The 14,453-nt window shown below is 35.5% G+C and overlaps 1 protein-coding gene across 1 annotated transcript in view; it reads right to left on the bottom strand.

The window, feature by feature from the left end:
• Window positions 1-4,546: 4,546 nt before the first annotated feature.
• Window positions 4,547-14,453, bottom strand: part of Hcn1 (hyperpolarization activated cyclic nucleotide gated potassium channel 1) — a 356,122-nt gene continuing 346,215 nt past the window's right edge. Inside the window, exons 7-8 of the mRNA XM_021208583.2 lie at window positions 9,203-9,367; window positions 4,547-5,604 (exon numbers count right to left, since the gene is read on the bottom strand). Coding sequence (XP_021064242.1) covers window positions 4,670-5,604; window positions 9,203-9,367 — 1,100 coding nt within the window. The 3' untranslated portion in view covers window positions 4,547-4,669. The remainder of the gene's footprint in view (window positions 5,605-9,202; window positions 9,368-14,453) is intronic.

Genomic DNA, 14,453 nt, shown 5'->3' with positions numbered 1-14,453 from the left:
AATAGACTTCCATACATTTCCCTTTATTATCATCTTTAACACATCTCATAATAGGCCAAGGGCAAGTCTTGGCAAGGCTACTTTCAACAAAGTCTTTCAAGTCTTCATTTGTCACTATGCACCCACCCTTGCTTAAGGAAACTGGGGTAGGATTGTAGTGAGATAAGAGAGGCATGCTCATATGATTGTGGGGTTGGGTCCTGTCTTAATTTAAAATGGAATACTTGGGTTATGGCTATCACAGTAATTTTGATTTTATAAAACATCATTTGTCTTGTTTTGATACATCAATATTTGTACATGGAACAAATATACCATTTATCTCATTCCAGATTTGTTTGTAAAATTATCTTCATTCCTAATTACCTTGTGTCACAGAGACTATTTCAATCTGAAGAAAAAATAGTAATGACATTTCATTGAGAGAGATGCACAAAGCGTTAAGCAACAGAGCAAATATTACAGACATATCCTTTGAGCTAGAATAAGAGGATCTATTGTGGTGATAGATTTATTATTCAACCAGAATATTTTTTTACTATATAGAGAAGCTTATGCTTTTTTTACCTGAAAGCTAAAAATGTGATCAAGGCCAAAATGACCTATTCGTGAAGATATCAATACATGCAATAAAAATGTTGATCTTTTCCCCAGGAGAAGGGTGGGGATCTGGAAGAGAGTGGTGGTGGGGGAGGGAACGGGCTGGGGGAAAAGGAGGTTGGGAAAATTGTATCAGCATATAATATATGAGAAAGGAATAAAAATGTGTTATTTATTAAAATGAAATAAAACTGCTTTAAAAAGTCACTATTTTCAAGTGGTCACAGCAACTACAAATCACCCTTAAATTGATTAAAAAAAATCTTTGAAAGAAAATTTCCAACAAGATTTTGAAAATATTTCAGGAACTATTTTGAATAAAGTTAAAAAAATTCCCACATAATTTGGTCCACATATTCAACTGCATGTTTCATGACAATTTTTGACTATTCAGGATTCAGTGTAGTTTAATACTTGATTATAGTTTAGGCATAATTTTTTCTTATGGCACAGACTTATGGATATTTAGGTAGACATACCTATCATATAGAAAATTTTTGTTAGTGTTAGTGAATATTAACAACAACAGCAGCAATTGCAGCAGCAACAACAACAAATCCCACACTTGCATGGCATGATACAAGCTCTACAAGGATGGAGAAGATAAAAATGAGAAAAATTTTTGTCATCTAGTTTAATATTATAAAAATTAAGGAAAATAAGATCCCAAGGAACAATTATAGTAAAATTACCAAATAAAAAACATAAGTCATAAAAATATATGAAGGTATTTTACACAATAATCCTGAAAAGGAGTCAAGGTGACTTATACTTTGAATCATAACTAATTCTGAGTTTAGTATAATGTATCGAAAAGTTGAAAGTCATCATATTGTTTAAATTGTTCATATACTGTAAGAATTATTAGACTAGTGACTGCTTTCTTTGTAGTGTCCTTAAAATACCATGTTCATTTAAGCCTGTAAATGGTAGAGTAACCATCTTTTAAAAGTGGAATGGCATCCACTTGGCAACCATATACTTATGGAGAGGTCATGGAGACCTGGAGGCAGGCTGTGTGTTTGAGGAGGACAACCAATTGAAGAATCACATTTTATCCTCCTTGTGTTTAGGACTGCTTCACTATTTATCCTCACTGTGACAAATCTCATCTGAGGCCATTGAAAAGCCCAGAGAAAACAGGTCATGTACGTAAATTAAAAACCATACCCATATTCCATAACAAAGACGTGGCTGCGTTTTGAAACTGGAGAAACACCACATACTAAAGAGGCATAAGGTAAAGAATAAAATAAACAAATTTTACCATATGAAAAAAGGAAAACAAAGAGGTGACTGAGACATCTATGTTCTATTTAAATTACATTCATTCTATACCTGTAGAATACAATATACAATAATAATTGTATGGTGATTTTCAAGAACAAATCTTTTTGGAGATTATACAAAGAGAGAAAGAACAACAAGCAAATCTGTACTCCTCAATGAGCCAAACATTTGATTAGAGTTCAACAACAAAATAAAATATTCATAATTTGGTTTATTTTCTTTTGGATTTATTAATAATCTTAATAATATATATTTATATATGTATGGCTTTGAGCAAAGGCAAAAGAAATACTCTAACTCTTCCCTGATCATACAGTGCAAAGTATAAGTTATTGTTCCACTTTCTCAGCAGTAAAAGACCATAATACAGCTCTTTCTGTACAGATTCAAACTCCGTACTTGAGCTTAACTATGTACAGAGAAAAAAAAGGTCATGTTCTCCTAGCACTGTACCTTTACAAACACACACAGTCATACATATGTGTATATAATATACCCTGTATCATTTTGTTACTTTAACATATAAACCTCAGTGTTCTTTGTCCATTCGAGTACAAAGTAATAAAAATTTTATGGTTGCACTGAAAAATCATGCAATTCAATTTTGCGGATGTTCTCCAATAGTGCTCAAAAAATTGATATATAAAAATATTTTACTACCAAATGCATTAATCCTGCCAAATGTAGACCTTCAATAATTTAAAGGACTAGCACATGATCTTAACAAGAAGCTAATTTTTAAATTTAATAAAATAAAGGAGTTTTGTACTGATATGTGATAGGTCTTTCAACTTTCTACGTAGGCTGCACGATTTCTCTCTGACATCATTCCCAACAGCCTGTCATTGGTCACCAGCATGCCAGTAATAACATCACGTTACCTAGCATTGTTGATTGTTTCACACAAGGTAGGATCTGTTATCAATTAAGTGCAACGACTCATTTTGGTTTCACAGGTGTCAGATCCATAAAAGGCAATGTAGGTACACTTTAAACCTCTTGCTTCTGCTTTTGTTTTCGGTCCTCAGGGCTATCTGGAGGCCCTGTCCCAATAGAATGTATGGTCTTTGTGTTCTTAAATAGATCATTTGTGCCTGTAATGTCAAAGACCTCCACATCAGGTCACTCTCTTGGGCTACATATAGACGTCAGGCACTAGAGAGCATGCTACTGTGTTCTACTCACCCACCACTTGTGTAATGTGCAGCAAACACACATGATCACTAAGGGACTTCCCTGGAATAGGCTTCATGATGCTCACAGAAAGAATTAAAAAAAACAAGTGAACAAACAGACAATGCTTTCAGACAGCTCGATTCCGCCCCTGCGCCCCTGTCACCAAGTCCATATAAGTTTCAGCACATTTGCAAGAACAAACCTCCTGTCTATCTAAGGACTATGTAGGTTACCACATGCCTTAAGATTTACTAACTGCTTAGTTACAATATACAAAGGGCAAAATGTGTATTTCCAAACAGATGTGATGATATATAATATTTATTTCTTCACGTTAACATCACAATAAACTACCAACTAACATGAAGACACACAACACCTTTAACTCCAAAACAAGCTGTGGTTTGTGAATGATTGTTTAAACAATAAGAACAGCAACAATATCAAATGAAAGTGACAAATCTCATTTCTAGATTTAAGTCAGAGATTCAAGTGAGAAATACTGTAAGCCTTTTCTTACAATGATTGATTTGAATCTACTTTTTTTTTACGTTATTTTATTTTATTTTATTGCCCCTGAAAACATGCCAGGACTAGGTTCAGATGCTTGGTTATGTCAAGAAGGAATAAAAGTAATGATTTTTGGTGTCATACAAGCAATTTGTAGGTTCAAGCATACAATTTTTTTTTGCATAAAATATTGCAGGTTAAAAATGATATTGTAGGTCTCAAGCCATTGCATTACATTTGAACAGCTGTCACAATTAGAGTGTTTTGTGAAATTTAAAACTCTAACTTTTGAAGTTAAGCAATAAAACTAAATTCTTAAACAGTGACTTTTACCTTTCTACAACACAGAATAGTTACTTTTATTCGGGTTGGAAAAGTTATTTACAGCTAACATTGACTGAGTCTTGATAAAAGTCCAGTAACACATGAAGACAAATATCTCCTCACCTTTCTCACAAAATCAATGACATGTTTGAGGTTAGAGGAAGCCTTAACAATGGCAATGTTAGTCTCCTATGGTGGCTGAGCATGTAGCGTGTTCCTTCACCTAACTCAAAATTTAAAGCACCGAAATACAATTTAGAGCTATAAACTGGGATTCGTTTATTGAATCCCGCATAATTAACAACCTAGATGCAGAGGCACAGCTAATGAAAGAAAGCTTTGATTGGTGCTATGCTGGATCTAATTGGAGTTGCCTTTTTAAAATCAGAGTTTTGTTTCCATTGACTCCAAGAACTCTTCATAAAAGGGAGAAACACATATATCAAAGGAATCAAGTAAAAGGTTAGAAATCAATGATCTTACAACAATGTGTTAAATCCTTTAATGGTTTTAAAGAAAGGAAGACATGTAACACTGAATGTTATACAAGTCTTTTGAACTCCTCTTGGGCATTTAGATATATATATATATATATATATATTTAATTATATATGTATATATGTTTTTACATTTGCATGTAGGCCACAGCTTCTAAAATATTTTTTTTCAGAGTAGGCTATAGGGATCTATCATGAGATAGAATAAAATAATATCTGAGAATATTCTGTTTATTAGAGTACTTCTTTTCTGCTTTGACAATCAGCAAGAATCATAAATTCGAAGCAAAACGTGGTTTTTCTGCATCTGGGTCTGTATTTAAGACTGAGGGAGACTCTCTCTGCACAGCTGCTGGTGGAGGGGGTGCTGGAGGCACTCCTCGGTTGGGGGGGATGGCTCCCGAGGACATCTGTCGGAACAAGGTGACACGCTGTGGCACTGTGCTCCGGCTCCCTGCCTGAAGGCCAGTGCTGTGGACTGCTGCCACGGGTTGAGGGATAGAGGCCAGGGACTCGCCCACAGTGGGATGAGGTCTGGAGATCAAAGTGGAGACCTCATGGGGCAGAGAAGGCTGCGAGGCAGAGAGGGGCCTGACTTCTTTGGTCAGGTTGGTGTTATGAAGGGCTTGCGTGCTCTTGTGCACTTCATTTTTCGGTGTGGAGCTACCAGGTGTCTGTGGCTGCTGCTGTTGTTGTTGTTGTTGCTGCTGCTGCTGCTGCTGCTGCTGTTGCTGCTGCTGCTGAGTCTGAGGCTGAGTCTGCTGTACCTGGGACTGCTGTAGCTGCTGTTGAGGCTGCTGCATGAGTGACAGCTGGGACGCAGTGGGAGAGGCATAATGGAAAGTTCGTGTGGCCAAGGGGCTCTGTATAGGAGGACTGCAGACCGCTGTGGTATAGGAGCAGGGTGAAAGGATGGCTGAGGGTTGGGGCGTCTGTGTGCTGGGGCTGGGTGAGTGTAGGTTGCTGTGAGACAGGCTGGTTGCAGTATAGACTGGTGGAGACTGGGTCCTCATGCGGGAGGTTGGGGTAGTAGTTGAAGATGTGCAGTTGAGGGCTGTCATTTGAGGATAGTTGATTGGAGGGATAGCTTGTACCATCTCTCGGTCATGCTTCACGATCTGCTTCAGGATCTCGTTCTCCTGGTTGTTGAAAACACCAGTGTTTAGATCCTTCTGGAACTTCTGCAGGAGAATAGAGTTTTTCTTGCCTATCAGCAAAGGAAAAATAGGCACTTAGACAGACGGAAAAAAAAAGAACTAAAAAAGCCACATGGGCCTGGCTACTCCAGGGTGACTTATGTCAGCGTTAGAACCAACAGCGTTACCTGTCACCAACAAACGGAAATGAAATGTCTGCCTATGTATAATTCAGCATCTGCTTAGAAATCATACCTTCTACCTTAAAAAAAAAATTGAAAAGTATAAAGATGGTAAAAATAAAAGCTGCTTTATAGAAGAAATGTACATGGTTAACAGGGTTATTTGAGGAATAAGGGAGAAGAGGGTGTTTGGGTCAGGCTGGGTCTAGAATCATTATTTTAATTTTAAGTTGTAGTTGCAAGGCAAGACAATGGGGGGATAAGAGACAACACTGGAACATTTGCTTTGAGACGTAATCAACAAAAGGCTTTAAGTAGAATCATTTATCCAGTGCTCACAATTGTGGAGCAAATTCATCATATTTATGACATGGAACAGCGATGTTTAGAAATTTAGGTTAGAAAGGAAAGAGGCTGTAAAAAAAAAAAAAAAAGAGAAAGAACTATGATTGTGAAGCCTTCACAGAAAACAAATTGGCTTCACCTGTAACATCTGGGTGCCTCTAGAAAGGTGGCTCCTCAGACCAGATCCGGATTGCTGAATCTGATGCTATTTTATACACATACAATTTCGAGAACTGTCTAAGAGATTAAGCCTTTGACCAGTGCAAGGTACCAATGACTATTAATTCTACCTGCGTATTTCTCTCATCTCTGGAGCTTTAAAAAATATGAAAGTCGGTGCATAGCCATTATGTCGGGTCCAGATTTTAGCATTTGCAAGTAGCTTTCCTCAGGGGATGCTTATATCCTGGCACACTGAGATTCAACTCATGCTCATTCTTCTTCTGTACAGTGGCCATGGACGGGGGCTCAAAGAGCTCTATCCCTCTCTCCACAACAGAAATAAGCTTTAGTTCTACTTATACTTTTTGAGAGTTTTGCAATAGATAGGCCTTCTCTAGAATGATACCAATTAGAATCAATAGCCAGTTGGTAAAAAAAAAAAAAAAAAAAAAAAAGAATAAAATCAAATAGAGTGAAAACACAGAGGACACCAGGAGCACACAGCCCATTGAATCAGTTAAGTTGGGCACGTATGGGCTCCCAGAGACTGCGGAGGAGAGCACATGGCCTGCAGGGATCTATATCAGGTGCTCAGCATCTGTTATATTGTTAGCTTGGGGATTTTCAGGTCTGGCAACTGTGGGAGGGAGAGAGTGTGTCCCTGACTCTTTTGCCTGTGGGAGGGAGAGGGTGTGTCCCTGACTCTTTTGCCTGCTCTTGGAACTCTTTTCCTCCTGTTGGGTTGGTTGCTCTGTTTTTATTATATTTTCTTTTGTCATGTTTGGTTGTTGTCTCTTGATAGCCTTCTCTTTTCTGAAGGCAGAAGGCAGGGGAGTAGATCTGGAGGAAAGGGGAGTGGAAGAGAGTGCAGGGGAAGAGGAGAGGGAGGAAAAACTGTGGTCAGGCTGTGTTGAATGAGAAAAGAATGTATTTTCAATAATAAAAAATAAGATCTCACAGATAATATGCTGAAATATATATATATACATACATATATGAGCATGGTAACTGAAAAGTGAATAAACTATGCTCTACTGTTAAATAGTATAATTTCCAAACTAACTGAGCATATTTTTAACAAAGTGCACTATGATAATTTTCTTGGAACCCAAGAAAAGCAATTTTTTTTAAAATCATTGTCAAAATAGGTATTGTTCCTTTTTTCAAAGCTCCTCTAATTTCCCACAGGAAAAAACCTCATCTGTTAGTATTGATAATGAATACAGATATTTATTTGATATATTGCCTTAACTGACTGCAATAGATACTTATGTATTGATTTCATAACTGAAACAGACAATGTAACTTTTTATTTGAACATGAAATATTTCATGATTAAGGTATCTTTATTCATGGAAAGAATTGAAATAGTTACCATAGCTTTAATACACTGTTAGAATTGTATCAGTTTCAAAAATACCAATGTTTGGTGCTTGCTAGCAATGTTATTCCTTATGCTATTGACTAAAACTATTTCATCTAACTTTCCTGAGAAAGTCATAATTTTAAAAGAGAATGAAGATGAGCCAGAATGTCTCTAAAGATGTCTATTTGGTTTAGGAAACCAGTCTCAAATACAGTCTCTGTGTCTATCATGAACACTCACTTAGCAAAAAAAACAAAAAACAAAAAAACAAAAACAAAAAACAAAAATCAAAAAAAAGATCGTCTTCATTCTTGTTCTTAGAAATATCTTCTTATTTCATGGACACTATCTCTCTGGAAGACTATGGCGTGTTAACTCCGTAAGTTTAGTGTGTTTGCTACACCCTGTGATAATGTCCCCACAGGACTTTTACCTCATCTCTTTAAAATCTGTCATTCTGTAATATGTAGAGAGAAGGAAAGGTGAGCGAGATGAGACACTGTTTTAGACTAAGACCTTACCTTTGTAAGAACGAAGCTCTTGGGACACCTGTTTCTTGATTTCTAACTGATCCCAATTCCATCTGCTTCAGGTATATTTACTCCCTCCTCCCCCCTTTCAGTATACATGTGTTGTCGACATGGTATTGAAATTGTAACAATAAGATAGAGATTCTCTCTCCATTCATAAAATGTAGTACTCTCCCCCCCCCCCCTTTTAGAATATATTCTATAACAAAGGCAATGCAGTGAGGGGAATTTGGACACTGAACAAGAACCAATTAAGTGACTTCAGCTTAGTTTATGATGAGGAACCATAAAGCGTTTCTACAGGGAATAGTGTTTAAGCTGAACTATGAATCTACTGCATAACTATGCTAAGACAAAGGGAAGGAAAGACGAGGTGGACAAAAAGGTTAAGGTTTGAAGAATGAATGCACACCCTCTCATTAAATTTCATGTATCCTAGAATAGCTAGGGAAATTAACAGCAAGACAACATAATCCTACTTGGCTGTGGTAACTATATAATTCTTTAGCTAACTAAGAAGTTCTATTTAACACATTTTAGTTTTCTAGCAGAAAATACTCCATAACATTGATGTTTGTAAAGTAAACATCTATGTAGGGCATCTCTACAAAGGATTTTGTTTGAGTCTGTATTACAAACATTTTGATGCTTCTGCTGAAGCTGATTTAATCGTGCAGGTTTTAAAGCTTTTTTTCTTTTTTTATGAATGTCTGAAATGTAAAACTAGCCATTAAAGATAAAAAGAACCTTATGATAAAATTTGGAATGTAATATAGACTCGTGATATTAGCATTAAGTACTATTTTAGTGCTATCTAGAGTTTATACCAGCGCTTTTTACCTGAAGAATCAAACTGAAGTGATATCACTTGGGTTATCAGGTTGCATAGCTGGTGAAAACAGACATGAACAGATCAATCCAGAGCACCTATCAGGAGCAGGTACGGCCTCGGATCTTTCTATACAACTATTTACTACACATCGATTTACTACTTGTTTTATGCAAGTTAACAAGGAAATCTATACACTAGAACTTGAAATGAAAACTAAATTGTGTTTGAGGAAAGCAGAAAGTGAAGGAGTACCTATCCGATCGAGTCGGTCAATAGCAACTGTCTCGAAGGCTCTTCTCATCATTGGATATTCCTCCAAGACCTCGTTGAAATTGTCCACCGAAAGGGAGTAAAGACGACAGTATGTATCAGCTCGGACACTGGCAGTGCGCCTGCCCTTGGTCAGCAGGCATATCTCTGTAAAAAGAGAAGGGAGAATGACTGGGTTGGTTATGTTCTTTTCCAAGTTTGGAATGCCTCTTCTAATGAAAAGCTTCACGTGTGTAGCCAATGGTTAGAGACACTCATTTTCAATTTATCACAGGATTCACTTGGTTATTAAAACCATGTGACTCCTAATATTCTTTTAAAAATTTATTTGGAGATTATAATATAACTACAACTGTTCTTTACCTTCCTACCCTCCAAACTCTACTATATATCCCTCCCTACCCTCATTCAAATACATGGCCTCCTTTCCGTCATCATTATTATATTCATGTGTCTATATGTAGATTCACACACATCCCTAATGTAGCCTGATCCATATGTATCCTGTGACTTGTATGTATGTTTTCAGTCCTGACCATTTGGCAATAGACAACACCTCCTTTAAGGATTGTAAGTAGTTTTAAAATAATAGGGTCTACTGGGTTCAAACAGGAGAGAAGAAAGTTTTCACTCTAAAAAAAGGAAATGGGTGGTTTGGTTTGAAAGCCATTAAGAAATAAATAATGGAATTGGAAAGGAAATGCTACAATCAGAAAATTTTGTAAACTCTAGGGGACAGGAAGAAGACAGTATAGTCTAGAGGGAATCTTAAGTGAGTCTAAACACCTTAGTATACTTTCTGTGCTCCTTTTGATATCAGAATGAAGAAAAATATTAAATATGTGAATATGGTCTCTTAATTAGATACCACCCAAGAATTCTTCACTAAAATAGTATCCTCAAAATATGGCAACTGCATGTTTTTAATTAGAAATTCCTGTTTGCTAACTCACCTATAAGACATTATTTTCAAAATTTTACTAACTAAATCAAAGTATTATAGACTTTGTCTTCTTTTAGACTTGGAAATAATTTAATTTTCTTTGTCTTTAAATTGACCAGTTTGGAGCACATGAGATGGCCCATTGGGTAAAGTCACTTGCTGACAGTGCTAAGAGCCTCAACTCAATCCCTGGCACCTGTGGTGTAGATGCCACAAACCAGTGGGCACAGGTTGTCTTCTACTCTCTAGCTACATGTTTCATGGCACATGCTGATACATATATATGCGCACACACACACACACACACACACAAACACATAAAGAAATACATGCAAATATAAATAAACTTTGTATCACAAAGTTTCTAGTATAATTAAAGTTTTTGAAATATCTTTACTGTTCTGTGAAGGGTTTTATTTGACACTTGAAGACTTGAAAATAGTGTGCAAGTAGAATACTATTCACACTGTTTTATAAGTCATGGTTATTTATATGGATAAAATATGGAGAGAGGTTCCAAGATGGCAGAAAACAAAGAACAAAACAGACAGCATTCTGCTACTTCCCCAGAAATCTGACAGGAAACATCTGACTGTGGTGGCCTTGTATGGCAGTAACAGTTTGCTGTTGATCCAACTACACATATCAAAATGTACATTGTTTTTTAATAGATTCTTGTTTTTGGTGTAGCATGAAGGGTATTGGCTGGATGATTTCAAATCCTCAACTATATCCTAGACTGAAGACTTTTAGTTGAGAAGATTCAGAAATTTATCCATGTTCTTTGGACTTTGGACATTATTATAAAATATAACACTCAGTAAACACCTCATCAAATCTGTCAGGTAGACTTCATTCATATTTAATTATAAAGTCTTTTAGCCTGATACATTCTGGACCTATGCAATGTATGGTATATAATAGTTGCTTAATGTTTGCCAGTTGAATCAATAAATCAAAAAGCAATGTATTCTGCAAAGTAAATTATTAATCAAAATTTTCACTCCATGAAGAAACTGTGACACCATGTTCCGTTATTGATATTTAGATAAAGCATCATTGACTCCCCTGCTAGATATAACACATTTGTAGTAGAACTTTCCCTGTACCTAGTTTTTGCCACTGAACTGTGTTTAAGGTTTCTGCTTAGAATTTATTGAGAAAATTTACCAGTGTTCTCTTAGATATAGATATGTCATAAATCACCAAGTAGAAAATTAAATTGCTTTGGGGAGCCCAAGTTCATTCCATAAACAAGATAAAATTAAAAAAAAAAAGTGAAACAGAATTCCTGCAAAGCCTGAAATCTAAAAATGTTAATTTTAAAGGTTTGTCTGCATGTTTCCTACATGCCACTTATTTCTCAAACTATCTGCTCATCTTGATTCATTAGCGGAGAACGCAGTTCATAAAGTTATCTCAGTAGAGGTGTACTTCAGAGCATGCACAGGGCCTGGATTCCATCTGCAGTTCCACACACAAAAGGGAGATCCTCAGCACAAATGTACTTAGTGATAAATCTATTCACCTACAGATTGTACTGTAATATATTATAATTGTCCTTTAGGTCAACTTTTTCCCGGTCTGCTTTCTAGGGTGATTACAGAAATGGTAAAAAGGTTGCTCTATTTGACTAAGATGAAATTGTCAGTAATGTGCCCTGTCACAGTCACATTAGAAAGTTGGTCCCAATTTCAGCTTCAAAAAGACTGTTGTTTGAGAGATTAGATTTGGTCTAGCACACCGTGTGACTACTTTTATTAATCCTTTGGCTATGAGATGTATCATCTGCCTGGTGCTATTTTTGCTGACATTCGTTAACCCTGATTCTAAACATTTAAGCCCACTTGACATTACTGTCACCTATATGAGCAGTTATTTCCTGAGGTAGGGCAAATAGCTTCAAGCATTTTCCAGCTCAGAAGGATTTTACTGTCCTCTAGGACAGTTTGACATTGAAGTGACACAGAGTTAATCAGGAACTCATGATAGACTTTCTAAAGTAGTGTTTTTAGCCTGAGCTCTAGAATTTATGTGAAAAGTTATACTCACTTGCTTACTGTAAATGAAGCAAATGTTACTTCTGTTCCTAAATCTCAATATCATGAAATAAGATTAATTATCCATTATGCAGCAAAATGCTATTTTTTTTCATAGAAATTTCTTGACCTTGTACTCCAGTATCATATTTACACTAATATGTCAAGAGAAAATATTTTTTCCTTTCACATTAATTATATTTCTAGTCTCTCTATTATTTACACTAGAACTAATAAGATGTTGCCTCCATATGGTATAAAAGGCATTAACACTTTGGATTTACCAATTTGCAAATCAAGCTTATCTTGTAGTGAAATTTTGGATGTTAAGCAGATTAGAAAAAGAATCTGAAGAAATGTGGACAGAATAAAACATTAAATGCCAGTTTTGTATTATTGCATATTCCAAATTTTATGATTTTAAAATACAGACTAGATAAATTTGTGATAAATTTTCAAATGTGAATATTGTAAAGGAATGGTTAGATATTGACAAACTTCATATGATGATATCTACTTTAATGACCCAGAACATGCAATCTTGACACTTTCCAGTATAGATTTGATAATTGCCCTGTGCATAGAAATCAACCAGGTTGAACAGTTTCTATGTCTTCTCTTATCCTATTCGCAATCCACAAATACTTAGGTCATCAAAAGCTATTACTTTGTCAAGCAAATTTTAGCTCTCACTTTATATTAAATCGATTCATTTCTCTTAAGAGATATAAATTAGTCATCTGCAGAGTAGTGTGTGCTCTTAACTGGTGACTCATTAATTCTAAATTCTAGAAGTCATGAGACTCTCTTTTAATTCCAGTTGATTACAAACACTCTGACATGCTATCATGTTAACCTGTTGTATATATGTATGTTTTCACTGAAGTTTGTTCTTTTCACCTCTTAGCTTATTTCTCCTTCATCTCCCAAATTATGTTGCTGTCTTCCCATTCCATGGTGACTCTGTCAGCTGCCTAATATTGATGCAAATCATATTTACATGTTAGTGTTCATAAACTGTTATCATATATATATATATATATATATATATATATATATATATATATATACTAATAATCTTTCTTAAGTTAAAATACTAAATATTGATTATCTTGGGAATTATTCAAGTATCTGCTGCCTAAATAAAAAACAGCCATTGTTATTCCTGTTTAAGCCAGAGTGAACACATACAAACTTAAATTTTCGATGGCCATACATGTAAGATAAAAAAATCAAAGCTAAGGAGGGTAAGATCATTGACTTCTTGTTTCTAACCAGCTTTAAAAATCTACCAGATCACTCCAACCCTTTCCTTTTGATTTTTAAATCTGTCAACACTAGGCTCTTTAAAAGTTAATCAAACACTGTGAATTATAAATTTCTTTAAAAAGCAGCCAGATCTTAAAAAATTCATCAAATGATTTCAGTGCTTAGAGACCTCAGATGTGGTTTGTGAAGTGATTTCTTGTCAGCTCTGTTTTCCTCTTGTCATTTCATATGCTTGCACAAAATGGGACAGAAGCAGTACAAAAATACTTTTCTCTCTTAGAAAAGATTCACTGTACATTTATTAGACAAGTCTACCACAGCAAAAAAAAAGATCTGTTTATTTGTTCTTAAATAGTTTTCCCAACTCTCACATCTCATATAAACCTGCAGGTATTTCCCATGCATACACACATAAATGTCAATAAAAAGTTAATTATGTACCTTTATGGTTTGTTTAATACAAAAATAAATGACTAACTCAGATTTCTACAGAGTTTTCTTGCTTTACTATTCATAGCTATCATCTGGATACCTCATTAAAAGCATATTAGGATTTTCTAAGTCTAGAACATTTTCCAGCATTCCAAGGTGTTGTCGGGGTTATGTTTTCAAGAGAATGTGTATTTGTAGTTATCGGATTACAAATTAAATGATAATAATTGTGAAAAGTTCCTTATCAGTACTAGCATTTTGAAGCCACAAGGGAACACATAATGAGGAAATTCCATCAGTCTGGCCAGCATTAGAAATTCAAGCATTATGTCTTTAAAAAGCTTAGAAAATAATTCTAAAGATAAAATTTCTTCTAGTTACTTCATATGACTTTAAATGGCACATCACTAATTATAATGTTTTGTTGGAGTGACATGGATGGACTTACATGGACTTTGCAGCAAGTATTTCACAGATCAGGGGAAGAAGAAGAAGAAGAAGGAGAAGAAGAAGAAGAAGAGGAAGAGGAAGAGGAAGAGGAAGAGGAAGA

This window comes from Mus pahari, chromosome 11, assembly GCF_900095145.1.
Source record: "Mus pahari chromosome 11, PAHARI_EIJ_v1.1, whole genome shotgun sequence".
NCBI lineage: Eukaryota > Metazoa > Chordata > Mammalia > Rodentia > Muridae > Mus > Mus pahari.
The sequence above is the reverse complement of the archived record's forward strand: the minus strand, read 5'-3'. Positions and strand labels throughout refer to the sequence as shown.